The sequence below is a fragment of the Muscardinus avellanarius genome, assembly GCF_963383645.1.
Source record: "Muscardinus avellanarius genome assembly, chromosome: 12".
Classification (NCBI taxonomy): domain Eukaryota; kingdom Metazoa; phylum Chordata; class Mammalia; order Rodentia; family Gliridae; genus Muscardinus; species Muscardinus avellanarius.
In genome coordinates, this window is record NC_137798.1 from 74,193,068 (window position 1) to 74,210,083 (window position 17,016).

The 17,016-nt window shown below is 39.5% G+C and overlaps 1 protein-coding gene across 3 annotated transcripts in view; it reads left to right on the forward strand.

Annotated features, from left to right (window-relative positions):
* SLC39A9 (solute carrier family 39 member 9) overlaps positions 1-17,016 on the forward strand; it is a gene marked incomplete at both ends in the record, with an annotated part of 53,831 nt that overhangs the window by 32,419 nt on the left and 4,396 nt on the right. Inside the window, 2 exons of one of the 3 annotated variants that reach the window (XM_080708248.1) lie at positions 9,355-9,552; positions 16,638-16,706. In XM_080708248.1, the coding sequence (XP_080564374.1) occupies positions 9,355-9,552; positions 16,638-16,706 (267 nt within the window). The remainder of the gene's footprint in view (positions 1-9,354; positions 9,553-16,637; positions 16,707-17,016) is intronic. The other 2 variants (XM_080708246.1, XM_080708247.1) reach the window with 2 other exon arrangements.

Sequence of the window (17,016 nt, forward strand, 5' to 3'; positions counted from 1 at the left end):
CTGAGGTGTGGCTCAGAGGTAGAATGCCCCTGGGTTCTACCCCAGTGTCACACACACACACAAAAAGTAAAATATTAATACTTTTAGTACCTCTTTCCTTATTCTAGGCTAAGCAAGCTTTTTCCATTCTTCAAGGAAGGAGTTTGTTTGCATGTTATTATAGTTTGTGGTTTTGTTTTTCTGTGGACTTTATAATTAATATAATTAGCCCCAGTTTTTCAAAATTCTGTATACTATGTTAATGAAGCACTCTGACACTTTAATAACCATTATTAAATGCTAATTAATATAAAAGGAACCTTTCATATTCTTTTGTATAATTATAGCTCCAAAATCACTGGAATTAGACGACTATCAGCTTTCATGTGAGAAAACCTTTCTCTTGAAAGAGAAGCAGTTTTAAGAACTTACGAGTTTATTGAGCATCTCAGTGATTGTTGTGGAACTAAAATTTGAAACTGAGCTGGGCATGGTGATGCACACTTGTAATCTCAGTACATGGAAGGCCGAGGCAGGAGGATCGCAGGTTCATGGCCAGCTTTAGCTACTTAGTGAGGCCCTCTGCAACTTGGTGAGACCCTGTTTCAAAATAAAAGAATAAAATGGGGCTGGGAGGTATAGCTCAGAGGTAGAATGCCTATGGGTTCCATCCCTGGTATAAATAAATAAATAAATCTAGTATTCTTTAGCATGTTTTAGAAGGCAGACTATTGGGTCAGAGATCCTAATGTACATGTGTCATCTTTGTAGCTATCTGGATTACTGTCAAAAATTCTGTTATCAGAATTGATTTAGTATAGATGATCTCATCAATTTTACAACAGCTGGGTGTGATGGTGCAGGCTTGTCCTCTTCTCCCCCCCACCCCCCTTGGGAGGCAGAGACAGGAGGATCCCGCAGGTTCGAAGCTAGCAAGCTAGCCTCACTGGCTTAAGAGACCCTGTTTCCAAATAAAAATATAAAATAGGTCTGAGAGAGTGTAGCCCGGAAGTAGAAGGGTTTCCAGGAACCCCAGTACAACCAAAAAAAAAAAATTCACCTGTCACGGACTAAACTCAGTCGGGTCGTTATTGTCCGCTCCCGGTCAAATCCTCAGAAAGATGGGGCAAAAGGCAGGTGAAGTACTGCAGAATCTTATCTGCAGCGATTCTTTCCCTTTAGGGACTGAATTTTCTTTAGGTCCCTAAATGACGACGCTTTGGAAAGAACCTGAGGTGGACAAAGGCTTTTTGAGCCAATGACACTTTATTACAAAAACCCCAAGAAATTTATACCCTTCACCAGTAAAGTTAAGAGAAAAAAGGGGGTGGGTTTCTTTCAGCTGGCTGTTGGCCTTCGAAAGATTAACTCCTGTTCCTCTCCAAGGTTTTGCAGATAAGCAGTTCCAGGTGGCAGCCTCCCAGAATAAACAGGCATAGTTAAGGCTTGGGAGCTTCTCGGGGAATCTTTAACTTTTCCTGGAACTTTCCATCTTTTGGGCTCAGTTCATATAGCAAGTGTGGGGAAATGTGGTGATTCAGGTGGATGTGATGGAGTTTCTTCAGGTGTTGGCATCTTATCTTCTAAATCTGAAAGCTTAAGCATACTCACAACACAGTTTGGCAGACAAAATACCACAAACAACACCACAAGGTTCTTAGTTCTAATTGTCAGATGTATTTCCTTAACTGCTGAGCACTCTTCTTTAGACAACAATCCTATTAAAAGCCTACTCATTTTTAATAATCCACTTCCCTCTCACAAACTCTCTGCAGCCTGCTTCTAACTTTCTAATTCCTTTCTTTCCCAGTTGGGACTTTCTTATGATAAGCTCTTCTTCATGCAAAAATGCTTTTCTTACTCTTACGGTATTTCCTTTCCTTCATACATATATTTTTAGAACGTCTGTCCTTTATTTTGTCATATCCATTTCTAACTATGCGGCCAGTCTCTCTATCTCCAGGAATGCTCACACTGAGGTAAAAGTCAACAGTCTTTTTCTTTGGGTCTATTGTATTTGGGCAGCTAAGTTGTTTATCAACTAAATTGCTTTAAGGTCATACACAAGGTTTTTCTCTGTCTCTAGGCAGGATTTCAAGGGTAAACAGTTACTTTGAACTGAGCTACTTTGTCGGAGTTAATGGATAGGAATGAGGGTTGGAGGCCATTTGTGATTGCTGCAGCTGGGGTGCTTATCACAGCACCTGAATTTTGGCCAGTTTTTTCATTACTATTGAGCAAAGCCAAGGACGTTTAGACAAATTATTAGAGAATTTATTTCCACAGACTCAATTTCTTTCATAGTTCTAATTTCACATCACTGGAGCAATTCGTATAGAGAGTTAAAAGGAATCATTACCAAGAAAATAATAGTCATGAAGGGTATCTAAAAGTGGGGGGTACTTTGGCCAGAGACGACACCTCTTTCTCGGGGCTTGTTGCCGATTAACTATGTGGAGTGGGGTCTCAACACATAGATGCCGAGGCGGCAGGCGGTCTTGGCATTCACCAAAAGTTTTAGAACTAATAAAAGAATGTAGTATGTTTGCAGGATACAAAATTTATAGTAAAAAAATCAGTTAGCCGGGTGTGGTGGCTCATGCTTATAATCCCAGCATTTGGGAGGGTGAGACAGGAGGATTGGGGTTCAAAAACAGCCTCAGCTACTACTTAAGCCCTGTGCAACTCAGTGAAGCCCTGTTTCAAAATAAAGAGGTTAAAAAAAAAAAAATAGGGCTGGGGGTATAGCTCAGAGGTAGAATGTTCCTGGGTTCCATCCCCAGTATTGCAAAAAATAAATAAATAAAAATCAGTGTATGCCTTTATACTAACAGTGAACTATCTGAAAAAGAAATGACAAAATCCCATTTATAATAGCATCAAAAAATAACAATAAAATAGGAATGAACTTTATCAACAAGTTAAAAGATATTACACTTAAGCCGGGCGTGGTGGCGCACACTTGTACTTGAGAGGCACAGACAAGAGGATTGCGCAGGTTCGAAGCCAGCCGCACTGGCTTAAGAGACCCTGTTTCCAAATATAAAAAAAAAGTATAAAATAGGTCTGGGAGTGTAGCCCAGAGGTAGAAGGGCCTCCAGGAACCCCAGTACCACCAAATAAATAAATAAGATATTATACTTAAAATTATAAAACATTGATGATATAAGTTGAAGAAGAGAGATATAAGATATCCTGTATTCTATTAAAACCAATATTGATAAAAATATTCACACTACCCAAAGTAATCTATAGATTCAGTGCAATTCCTATTAAAATTCTAAAAGCTTTTTTCACAGAAATAGAAAAAAAAGCCCTAAAATTACATGAAACGATGAAAGACACTGAAGTCAAAGCAGTCTTAAAGAGCATGAGTGGAGAAGCCAAGCACAAGGGTGCATGCATATAATCTTAGTAGTTGAGAGGCTGAGACAGGAGGATCACAGGACAGCCCCAGCAGCTTAGCAAGACCCTGTTTCAAAATGAAAAAATAAAAATGGCTGGTGATGTAACTCTGAAGTAGAATGCTCCTGGGTTCAATCTCCAGTACCACAAACAAACAGTAAAAAAGCAAACAAAAACAATAAATGGAGGTATTACATAATGATTTCAAAATGTACTACAACTATTGTAATCAAAGCAATACTGTATTGGCTGGCATAAAAACAGACATACAGACCACTGGAACAGAATAGAGAGCCCTAATAATGTGTTTGCTTTATATATTTGACTTTGAATAGGTTTTCTCTTTTACATTAAAAACAGAATACATCATAATAAAGTAAGAACCACACTGCTATTATTGTAGAAAACACATGTAAATTGTAAAGAACCATTGTGTTTGTCAGGAAAAAAGAATGTAATAGAGGGCTATAAAGTTTATAAGCTATGAATAGAAGTTAAGTTAAAAACAATCAATAAAGGCCAAACATATAAAAATTAAAGGTGGAATCATCTAAATAAGAAAGGGAGGGGAGCCTAATGGCAGAAGGTTTGATTAAGGGAATGCTTTGTCCTTTGTAAGCAGTAAATATGTGTTAATCTGAAGGAAAAGCTCCCATGAATCTTTTCAAAGCCCAAACGGATTCTGTTACATTTAGGTTAGTTTATTTGTCTGTGAGATAGGAAGGCTACATATTATACTGATGAAATGTATTGGAAGAATTCTTTTTCTTCTTTTTTTTTTGCCAGTATTGGGTATGGAACCCAGGGGCCTTCTACCTCCAAGCCACACCCCCAGCCCTATTTTTTATTCTTTATTTTGAAACAGGGTCTCACTGAGTTGCAAAGGGCCTCACTAAGTAGTGGAGGCTGTTCTCGAACCATGATCCTCTTGTCTCAGCCTCCCAAATACTGGGATTACAAGCGTGCACCACCATGCCCAGCTGTTAGAATTCTTATTTGAATAACTAGGAATAGAATTGTACCCATAATGATTTGCTGAACATTAGTGGTATGAGAAATATATTCCTCATGCACAATATCCATTGATAACTTTGTGTACTTTGCAGCAGGGAGTGTGACGTGGATGTACTTTGGTTAATATATTACCAACTGTGCCCCATGTAAAACAGACATAATAAACTAAAAGCTCTTGCATGAATTAGTACCATATATTCACAACTTACAATAACTTAATAGCTGATTGCAGGTTAGAGGACAGCCTCAGCAACTTAGTGAGACCTTGTTTCAAAATAAAAAATAAAGAAGTTGGCGTGGTGGCACATGCTTGTAATCCCAGCATTTGGGAAGCTGAAACAGGAGAATCATCATTATTTGAGGACAGCCTAAGCTACTTAATGAGGCCCTTTGCAACTCAGTGAGACCTTGTTTCAAAATAAAGAATAAAAAATGGAGCTGGGGGTATAGATTGGAGGTAGAATGCCCCTGGGTTCAACCCCTAATACCAAAAAAATTTTTTTTTTTAACTTTGCTTTTTCAGCCAGGTGTGGCGGCACACATTTATAATCCCAGTACTTGGGAGGCTGAGACAGGAGGATTACAGTTTCGTGGCCAGGTTCATCTACTTAGTAAGGTCATGAGCAATTTAGTGAGACTCTGTTTTCAAAATAAAGAATAAAAAATTAGGGCTGGGGCTGTAGTTTCAGAGGTAGAATGCCTCTGGGTTCAATCCCCAGTACTACCAAAAAAAAAAAATCAGTTTTTATATTTTATATTTGTGTGTTTACTAGATCATCATATAAAATTTATATTTTATTGAGTCATTTCTTAAAAGTTTAAAACATGTTATAAATCTCCCTTTAGCAATTAGAAAAACACAAAATATTAAGGCTTTACAAGATGATATTCATAGATCATGTTTGGATTGATTAAATGGAACTTTATTGGCTAGAGAAGGTTGTTTTTTTGGAAGTACAGTCCATCTCATTATAAGATGCCAGCATAATTCTAAGACATTACAAAAATGTAGTTATCGTTCATGAATATAGATGCAGAAGCTTGCCATCATCAAATTAACAAATTCATTTCAGCAATATATAAAAGGGATAATACATTTGGACCAGATAAGAGTTTATCCCAGGAATGTAAAGCAAGGGTTGGATTAGTATCCAAAAACCAGTTCATTTTGCTAAATTAAATCAAGTGCAGTAGAAAAACTATTTGATTATCCTTAACAGCTGCAGAAAAAGATTTTTAAAATTCCCATTCATGAAAAAATTCTCATAGCTAAGAGATAAAGCATTTGGAAAATCTATAGGTAATATTGGGAACAAAGCAAGGCGGTTTCTTCTCAGCCACTTATTTATTTATTGCAGCACTGGGGGTTGAACCCAGGGGCATTCTACTTCAGAGTGAAACCCTCAGCCCTATTTTTTATTTTTATTTTGAAACAGGATCTCACTAAGTTGCAGAAAGCCTCACTAATTAACTGAGGTTGGCTGCAAACCTTTGATCCTTCTGTCTCAGCCTCCCAAATACTGGGATGACAAGCATGCGCCATCATGCCGGGCTATTCAGCCACTGCCTTTAACAATGTTTTGGGGGTTGGCCAAATGCTGGCATGTAATCAGGCCGGAAAAGAAATAAAAGGCATAAATATTGGAAAGAAGTAAAGCTGTGTATTTGTAGACGACATGATCATGTATATAAAAATGTTAAAAATTTAAAACTTGACGATATCAACTGATGCCAGTGGTATGGAGCAAGTAGAACCCACATACATTAGGAAGTTAAACATAGTACAGCCCATCAGTTCTTGATGTATTCCCAGTGGGATAAAAAATGTGTCTACAGGAAGACTGGTACCTGAATGTTCATAGCAGCTTCATTTATAATAGCTCAAAGTTATAAATAACACGTGTTCCTCAGATGAGTAGATAAACAAATTGTGATATGTCCACATCATAGAATGCCATCCAGCCAGACAGACAGATGAGCCACTCTTATACACAAATCATAAATGAACTTCATTGAAAATACTGTGCTGACCAAAAGAAGCCTTACACAGCAGAATATACCTGTATCATCTGATTCCATTTATATGAAATCTTAGAACAGGGAAAGCTCTCTGGGTACAAAAAGCAGATCTGTGCTTGCCTGGGGCTCAAGTGACTGACTTCAGAGGATCAAAACAGAACTTTGCTGGAGTAATCTAAATGTTTAGCAACATCACTCCAGTTGTTGATTTTGGCGGGGAGAACATTACAGCAGTGGGAATTCATCATGTTTTATTGTATGTAAATTAAATCCTAGTAAGTTTTTTTTTAATTGGTGCAAGGTAGTCATACATCTTAATGGGGTACAAGATGGTAGAGGCATACATGCACTCATCACACATTTAGCCTTTCAGTCATTTCCCATTCCATTTAATAAGGTTTTTTTTTTTTTTAAAGATGTAGACATTTAATTTAAAAACAAGTAAGTGAAATCACTTTTGGAGAAAAGCTGATTAAAAATTCCTTAGGAAGATGAAAAAGTTATAGAGATGGATAGTGGTGATGGTTAGAGAATAGTGTGAGTGTAGGTAATGACACTGAATTATACACTCAAGAGTAGTTAAAATAGCCAGTCATGATTGTGCACACTTGTAATCCTAGTACTTGGGAGGCTGTGGTAGGAGGATCAAAGGTTTAAGGCCAACCGTAGCAACTTAGCAAGGCCCTCAGCAATTTAGTGAGACGCTATGGCAAAATTAAAAGGGCTGGGGTTGTGGCTCAGAGATAGAATGTCCGTGGATTCAATCCCCAGTGACACACACACACACACACACACACACACACACACACACACACAAAGACAAGGTCTAAAGTATTACAGCAGGCTTATACAGTTTCTTTAATCAAAAGGTTATTAGTACTTGGGAAGCCAAGGCAGGATTGCAGGTTCAAGGCCACCCTTAGAAACTTAGGGAAACCTTTAGAAACTTAGCAAGACTATATTTCAAAATGAAAACTATAACCGGGCGTGGTGGCGCACGCTTGTAATCCCCGCGCTTGGGAGGCAGAGACAGGAGGATTGCGCAGGTTCGAAGCCAGGCGCATGCGCTGGCTTAAGAGACCCTGTTTCCAAATAAAAATACAAAATAGGTGTCTGGGAGTGGAGCCCGGAGGTAGAAGGGCTTCCAGGAACCCCAGTACCACCAAAAAAAAAAAAAAAAAAAAAAATGAAAACTATAATAAGGCTAGGGAATATGGCTTGGATATAGAATGCCCCAGAGTTCAGTCCCCAGTACCACATACAAATACACAAAAGGTCATAAAACTGCTTAATTTAATTGTAAGTGATGAATGTCAAGTCCATTAGCCTCTAATCATGAAATGCAACAAACATAAGGATTTGGGCCTTGGAGCATTTAGGTGTGTGTGTGTGTGTGTGTGTGTGTGTGTGTGTGTGTGTGTGTGACAGACACACACACTAGGGATGGAACCCAGGGGCATTCTCCCTCCAAGCTATACCTCCAGCCCTATTTTATTCTTTTATTTTAAAACAGGGTCTCACTAAGTTGCTGATGGCCGCAGTAAGTTGCTGAGGCTGGCCATGTACCTGCTGTCTTCCTGTCTCAGCCTCCCACATACTGGGATTACAAGTGTGCGCCACCACGCCTGGCTTGAAGCATTTATGTTTTAAAAGTACCAAATACGTGAATGTAAACTAGGAGTAATGATTAGCCAAGTGTCATTTACTGTAAGTCAGTCTCCCGACAACTAGGTATTTCGAGAACTGAATTTAGACTGAAGGATATGTTCCTTATACTGCTCCTTTTGGTTCTTGTCCTGTGTGTGTGTGTGTGTGTCTGTCTGTCGATTGAATCCAGGAGCATTCTACCTCTCAACTATACTCCTAGATCTAATTTATTTTATTTTGAAACAGGGTCTTGCTAAATTGCTGAGGCTGGCCTCAAATCTGTGGCTCTCTAGTCCTAGCCTCTTAAGTACTGGAAATACAGACATGTCCCACTACTGGTTTTTTTGTTGATGTTGTTTGTTTAATTTTTGTTTTTGTGGTACTGGGACTTGAACCTAGGAGCATTCTACCACAGTGGTACCTCCCTGCCACTCTACCCTATTTTATTTATTTTGAAACAGAGAATCACTTAAGTTACCAAGTCTGGCTTCAAATCTGTGATATTCCTGTCTCCACCTCCCAAGTGTTGGGATTGCAATTGTGTGACACCATTCCTGGCTAATAATTTTTATAGCTAGGTTTTATTCAATTTGTTCTTTGTTTATAATTTTTATATCAACCTAGGTATAAAGCTAGAAGAATTCTTTTTTTTTTTTTTCCCAGTGGTACTGGGGGTGGAACTCAGGGGCTTCCTACCTCTGGGTTAAACTCCCAGACCTATTTTATTTTTTATTTGGAAACAGGGTCTCACTAAGTTGCTGAGAGCCTCACTAAGAAGCTGAGGCTGGCTTTGAACCTGTGCGATCCTCCTGTCTCAGCCTCCCAAGAGCAGGGATTACAAGTGTGCACCATCACGCCCAGCTAAAACTAGAAGAATCTGATTATAGTTACTTTTCTTGTTACTGCTCTTCATTTGCCTGTTTTCATTGGGATAAAGTGTAATGTTGTTTCTGAGGAGACCAGCATGAATTTCTCATAAAAAGAAAGATTTGGGGATGATGTCCCTTTGGGAGTATGACTGCTTTCTTGCATGGTAATTTGCTTCCACTTCTCAGGTTTTGAGCATGGTAGGCACTCAGAAGGCTTGCATGCCAAAAGCAGAAGACATTTGGGAATTTTTTCATCATGAACTTTAAATTGAAGGAGTTTATGATTGGTTGGATTACAATATAGAAAGTGGATGTCTTTACAGTAAAGTAAGTAGAACTTAAGCTACAAAAGAATGCAAACTTCTACATGCAAATATTTTTAAGGGAAAACATTTCCTCATTATGGTTTACTTTGCTCTAGGGAAACACCATCAAGCCAGTGAAACACAGAATGTGATTGCGTCAGACAAAGCAGCAGAAATCTCAGTTGTCCATGAACACGAACACAGCCACGACCACACACAGCTGCATGCCTACATTGGTGTATCCCTTGTACTGGGCTTCGTTTTCATGTTGCTGGTGGACCAGATCGGCAGCTCCCATGTGCATTCTGCTGAAGGTGAGTGGCTGCAAGGCTTTCTGGGCAGTGCAACACATTTGCACTTTAGAAATTTATAAACAGTTGAATCCTTAGTCTGTATACATGGCCTTATTCAAGTGCTCAAACTCTTGTCTAGCTCAGGTGCCAAGGAACAGTTTATTAGTTGCAGGCCTAGTGAATGGTGACCTGACACTAGGAAGTGTTTATTGATTTTATTACCCTGCTGATCTTAAAGCTGTCGCATTTCATTGAGAGTCTAGGGCAGAGGTTCTTAACTTCCTTTATGCTGTGGAGTCCTTAGGCAGTTTAAATCCTGTAGACTTAGCCAGGCAAGGCGGGCACACTTGTAATCCCAGTACTTGGGAGAGAGGAGAACCCCAGTTTACAGGTCAGCCTGGGCAATTTAGTGAGACTCTGTTTCAAAATAGAAAGTTAAAAAGTGCTGGGTATGTATCTCAGTGGTAGAACATCCTGGGCTCAATCCCCAGTGCCAAAATAATAATAATAATAATAATAATAATAATAATAATAATAATAATAATATAAACCTGTGAACTCTCTATTAGAATATTTTTAAATGAATAAAGCATAGTACATAAAATAAAATTACAGAGAAAATCAACTATGTTGAAATATAGTGACCAAAAACATTAAAACAACTTTATAAAATAGCTATGTGTATCTTCATTATCTGTACATTAAAATGAGAATACAAGCCGGGCATGGTGGCTCACGCTTGTAATCCCAGTACTTGGGATGTTGAGACAGGAGGGTTGCAGGTTTGAAACCAGCCTCAGTAACTCAGTGAGACTCACATCAACTTATTGAGACCCTGTTTCCAAATATAAAGTAAAATAAACAAAATGGGGCCAGGGGTGTAGCTCAGAGGTAAACTTTCCCTGGGTTTCAATTCCCAGCACCACAACAAAAAAAAATGTGGTTCATACATCTTTTCTCACAAATGTACCTAAACATGCTTTCAGAAAGATAGGCCTCTCAAGGACAAGTAGAATTCACTAAGACTTTACATATAGGTGCGAGCAAGTGTGTGTGTGTGTGTGTGTGTGTGTGTGTGTGTGAGAGAGAGAGAGAGAGAGAGAGAGAGAGAGAGAGAGAGAGAGAGACAGACAGACAGACAGACAGACAGACAGACAGACAGACAGGCAGGCAGGCAGACAGACAGACAGGCAGACAGACAGGCAGACAGACTGACTGACTTACTGGCTAGGGGTTGAACCCAGGGGCCTTCTACCTCTGAGCTACACCCAGACCCATTTAATTTATTATTTTTTTTCTTTTTAAACAGAGTCTTGATAAGTTGCTGAGACTGATCTCAAGCTGTGATCTTCCTGTCTCTGCCTCCCAAGTACTGGGATTATTGGCATGTGCCACCATGCCTGGCTTTAGATGTTTCTTTTCATATATGTTAATAAAGAATTTTGGAGACATGAAATACTAGTGGGAAATCCTATGCCTTCTACCTTTTGGTGACAGAATAACTATAGGTGCTACTTGATAGTTCCCAACCTTTATCCCTTGAGCATCTGCAGACAGGAAAACTATAATCATTCAATGTGGGCAACAGTTGGTAAGTCCTTAATTTAAAGTAATGGTGAATCAAGACAATAACTAAATTATTTACAACTGTAAAATATTATCAACTTATTTGATTTGTATTGGCCGTGAAATGTAGATTGTATGGATAGTACCACTTGTGGTGTATTGTCTTCATGATTAAAATTCTAAATTTCAATTAAAATTAGTAGAAGAAAAATACAGTTTTTTTTCCAAATTAAAGTTACTGAACTTCCTCAGTTATACTCATTTTTCCTTTTAGGACCCCAGGCCAAGAATCCTTGTTCTACAAAAAAACAAAACAAAACAAAACAAAACAAAAAACCCCAGCTAGATATGAACAGATAATTCACAGTGGCCCACACTTTTAATCCCAGTATTTGAGAGGCTGAGACAGGATTACAGGTTCACAGACAGCCTCAGCTACTTAGTGAGGTCCTTTGCAATTCAGTGAGACCTTGATTTAAATTAAAGAATAAAAAATAAGGCTGGGGTTGTAGCTCAGAAGTAGAATGCCCATGGGTTCCGTCCCCGGTACTGGGGGTGGGAGGAGATGTCTCTTAGATTTATGAAAAGATGTTCAATTTCACTTAAAAGGAATGTGTATCGAAACTATGCTGAGATACCATTTCACGCACGGAAGATAGGCGAAATCTCAAGATTTCGACAGTACACCCATCTGGCAAAACTATGGTTAAAACAGGTTCTCATTTAGCTGGGTGTGGTAGCACATGCTTGTAATCCCAGCATTTGGGAAGCTGAGACCAGAGGGTCACAGTTCATGGACAGCCTCAGCTACTTAGTGAAGCCCTCTGCAACTTAGTGAGACACTGTTTCAAAGTAAAGAATAAAAAATAGGGCAGGGGGTGTAGCTTGGAAGTTAAATGCCTCTAGGTTCCATCCCCAGACCTGCAAAAAAAACCAAAAACAAAAACAAAACCCAGGTTTTCATTTACCATAGGTGGGACTGCAAAGCGATACACGTGTGGAAAAGAATTTGGCAGTCTCTAACACAACTACATATGTATCTATCCTTCATCCTCCAAATCTCACTTCTAGGAGTTTACCCTGATAATACAACTCCAATATAAAAGTATATATGCACAAGATTATTCAGTGTTGCATTACTTATTATCTTGAAATATCTGAAACTACTTACGTGTCTAATCATGGAGATCAGTAGAATGAACTATGGTATGTACATATAATGGAGTACTGTGTAGCTATAAAAAAGTCACATTTTTGTTTTGTTTCATAGTACTAGGGATCAAACCCAGGGGAGTCTGTCACTGAGCTACCCCCCTCAGCCCTATTTTATTTATTTATTTATTTATTTTTGAAACAGGGTCTCACTTAGTGGCTGAGGGCCTCACTAAGTTGCTTAGGCTGTCCTCAAACCTGTGATCTTCCTGTCTCAGCCTCCTAAGTAATGGGATCAAGGTTGTGTGCCACCATACCTGGCTTTTCGGTAGATATAGTAAATGGAAAAAAAAGCAAAATGTAAATGAGCATCTAGCATATGCTGTTTGTCTAAGAAAGAAGGAAAAATAAGAAAACATGCACATGCCTGCACCTTCAGGTGCCATACTGTGAGAAGCTGCACCTGTGACATATTCCATCCAAGAACATGTAATCCAAAGATGCATCAGACTAACCTGAAAGGAAGGGCATCCTACTAAAAACAAGAGAGGTGCAAAGAGGGAAACGTATTCTCCAGAAATCTCAGTGTCAAAGTGCAGTCCTCACCTGGCTCCTTCCTGGAAAGGAAGAGTGTTCTGAAGGACACTGTTGTGCAATCAACACATTGGAATATGCAAGAGAAATTGGAAAAAGGGGTCAATGTTGAATTTACTGAAGTCGGTATTAATATCCTTTCTCTTAGGAAATACACATTGAAGTATCTGTGGGGTAGAAGGGTATGATGTGTCCAGCTTAACTCAAGGGATACAGACAGGATTTATGTGTATACACAGAACCTGAATATAAGCGGTGCAGCACACAGGACACAGTGTTAGACAGTAGGTTAGGCTAAGAGAAGGGTGTGTGAACATGCTTTTAATTATTCTTGTAACTTTTCTGAACATTTACAATTATTTATAAATAAAGATGTTTTTAAAAATCATGGTAGGGCTGGAAATGTAGCCCCGTGGTTAGAGCACATGCTTAGCATGCACCAGCTCTGGCATCAATCTTCAACACCAAAGAAAATAAACAAACAAAATTCAAGGTGCTAAGTTTAAACAATACAGTAAAAAAAAAAAAACAAAACCTTGATCTAGAAAGGTTTTTTACTTTCCTTGCATTCACTATTTCTTTTAAAAAATCATAGACATCTTAAAAAATAAAATCTATCTTGGAAAGGTGAATAAAAATGGTTTTATTCTTGGGCTTTAGTTCAAATAACAAATGAGAAACACCCTCTGTTGGGTGATATCTGACTTGGCTGTATTATATAGCTGCCCACAGTGGCTTCCATGGCATCTTTCTTGTGCTTTTTGTCAGTTTCTACTTAAACTCTAGACCCAGAAGTGAGGGGCAAATGTGGCCTTGGCAGTGCTGACGCTGAGGCAGCCTTGACATTCTGCTGAGCCCCTCGGCTACAGCTGCAGAGCCTCAGTGGGAAGTTGTCAGGACACTGCGGGATCAAGAAATGGCAGGCCCTGTGTTCATGCTGGCACCCAGGTGGGCCAGGGAAGAGGTGCCTGTGTGCCTTACGGGAGGGGACCCTTCACCACACCAAGGAGGTCCACGAGCCGGTCCCAGCTCTCGGGCTATGGACTCTGGTCTCTATGAGACTTTTGTCTGTGGTTCTTGCCAAGCTTGAAAAGGTACCGTCAACTGGTAGTTACGCTTTGAAATCCTGTTGAGGCCATTGGACAGAGACTGGCACCCAGGTGACAGGAGAAGGTGGTGATGGAAGTCGGGGCTGCTGTCTGCCAGATGGCAACGCTGCAGCTGATAGGAAGACTGCTGGGAGGCCCTAGAGAGACCTAAGCTGGGACTGAATAGGGTTAGGTCTGTGCTACTTTGCAACAAAAGGAATTTTCTTTTCTGGCACTGTGGATTGAACCCAGGGGCATTCTGTGTCCAAGCTATACCCTCAGCCCTATTTTATTTTTATTTTGAAACAGGGTGTCACTAGGTTGGTGAGAGTTTCACCACTTGCTAAGGCTGTCCTTTAACCTGAATCCTCCCATCTCAGCCTCCCAAGTAAAAAGGAGTTTTTTAATTTTTATATCAAATATATAGGTACAGCAGTGCCATTGATCTTATACAAGGAATTAAGTGCAGTATGTGTTCCTCCGTTTCTTGTTCGTTTATTTTTCCGGTCACTGTTTTTGCTGGCTTTCATGTGTTCCATGACATGGTTTTATAGATTCTTTCTCTGCAAGGTTTTATGTATTATTAAATATCAATAAAAGTTAATTCATTTATTAACTTTTTACTAAAGTCCTGTCTTTTCCTAGATTTATAAAAATTGTGTTTTAATTTAAAGCCTTAATTACTATGTTATATATAAAGGACAAAAGGAGCTTATTACACAGAGTAATAGGACTGTTCTTCCTAGTTAGTTAGGGGCAATATTAAATATTTTTGCCTTAGAGTGATTTTTGGCTTTGGCATCCCTTCCTTGCAGTGTTTTAAAGGAAGGAGGATAAAATTTATTCGTAGAAGCTAACATGCTCCATTACTCATATTCTTTCTTTGTAAACCGTCCTGTCTGCTGGGCTCCTCAGGTTAAACTCCTTGCAGTTTATTTGACTAGTATCCACTTTTCTTTTCACTTGGCATTTTGATGCCCTATCTTTTAACATATCATTTGGGCATTGTTTCTTTACTCAAATGTTTCCTATAATAGCAGTAACTTCTTCATGCCCTAGAGATACTTAATTTTCACCCTCCAATAAGAACTTATTAAGCAACCGTTGGGTGCCCAGTGCCCTGCCACATTCTGTGAGAGGAGTTAAGAAAGAAAGAAGAAAATGTATTCCTTTATTGGTTAATGAAAATAATTTTCTGTGTGTGAGGTAGAGAGGGATTCCAGAAGAACCTCTGAAGTAGCATGTGGGTCTAGGGTACATCAGATTTCAGGTTGAAGTCACAGGACAGTTGTTTTCAGCTGGAATTCTTTTTTTTTTATTTCTTCCTTTTTTATTATTCTTTATTTTGAAACAGGGTCTCACTAAATTGCAAAGGGCCTCACTAAGTACCTGAGGCTGTCTGTGAACCTCAATCTTGTCTCAGCCTCCCAAATGCTGGGATTACAAGCATGTGCCACCGTGCCCCGCTTTTTCTTTCTTTCTTTTTTTAACCAACCCTATTTTATTTATTTGAAAACAGAGTCTTGCTAAGCTTCACTGAGCAGGCTTTGAACCTGTAATTCTCCTGTCTCAGCCTCCCAAGTACTGGGATTACAAGTGTGCACCAGCATGCCTGGCTTTTTAAAAATCCTTTCTTGAAGGAGGCAGACTTAGAATTACATTTGGAATGATGTCTAGGTTTGGGGTTGACAAGCTGAGAAGTTTAGTACATACCAAGAATTAGAGGTAAGGAGAGTCGGTGAAAGGAGAATGAGAATATTTTGGTAGAGGGTGTTAAAGGAGTTTATTTAAGTGGTCTGGACAGTGAGAGATACCATGTCATCAGTTGATAAATGGCATAAGAACCTACTTGATAAAGCAACTCATTTTGAAAAACAGCAGGCTCTTAACTAGTTAACCAAACACAGCCCAAGTGTCATTTTCAAAAGATGTGGGAGGGGGTACTGGGCATTGTACCTCCAAGCCACACTCCCAGCCCTGCTGGGTTTTTTTTGTTGTTGTTTATTTTGTTTTTCTGTGTTGTTGTTGTTGAAACAGGGTATCATTAAGTTGCAGAGGGCCTCAGGAAGTTGCTGAGACTGGCCACCATGAACCTGTGATCCTCCTGTCTCAGCCTCCCAAGTATTGGGATTACCGGCGTGCACTACAATGCCCAGCCCAAAAGATGATTCTGATTTGACCATGTGAGATGAATTTGATGAAGGGAAAATGAGTAGGGAAAGCCAGTGAGAGCCTATTGCAAATTTAGGTTTGAGTTTATGAAAATTTAGGTTAGGGTGGTGGCAATAAAGTATAGGAAGGTAAACATGACAGATGTCAGAATGAAAACAAAATTGCAGTAGGCAGGGAAGAGGAAGAGGTAAACTGTGGTGATTAGATAGGCCTAGAAAGAAGCATCCAAGGCTGTAGAGCACTTTGGGGGGAACCGTGGGGGTCAAGGAGTGTGAGGAAGGTGATACAGTTGAGTGTTACACATTTCAGCAATTTGTCTGATGGGAAGGCTGAGTCAATTGAAGAGTTACCTCCCACCTACCTCTTCAGTACAGGGGAACATTCTAGGTCTTTGTAGCAGAAAGAAAAAAGATAATAGGACAGTAATAATCTACCATCTTAAGAGCTTTCAAAAACTTTGTCCAAGTCCAGACCAATGTTGGAACAGTCTCTGTGTCACATTGCTCAATGCTGCCCTTCTCATTTTCCTGGCAGATCCAGAAACAGCAAGGCCTAGCAGTTCCAAAATCACCACCACGCTGGGGCTGGTCGTCCATGCAGCAGGTAGGGCTGGATTGCCATGGGACCTCATTCCTGCCTGTCACCCAGGGGAGGGCTGAGCATTTACTGAGATCATCCACCCTGAGTGCTCTTGGACAGCTCAGGAAGGGGATGGCTTTGATGAAGTCTTTCAGCACAAGCACACATCCTGATGTATGTGGTATTAGGTTTGCAAGCCAAGAATGGTTTTGATATTTTTAGTAATTAAAAAAAATATTTTGTGGCACATGAAAATTATATAATTATAAAGAAAGTATTAGAACATATCCATGCCCATGTAATTATGTATTATCTGTGGTAGCTTTTGTACAAC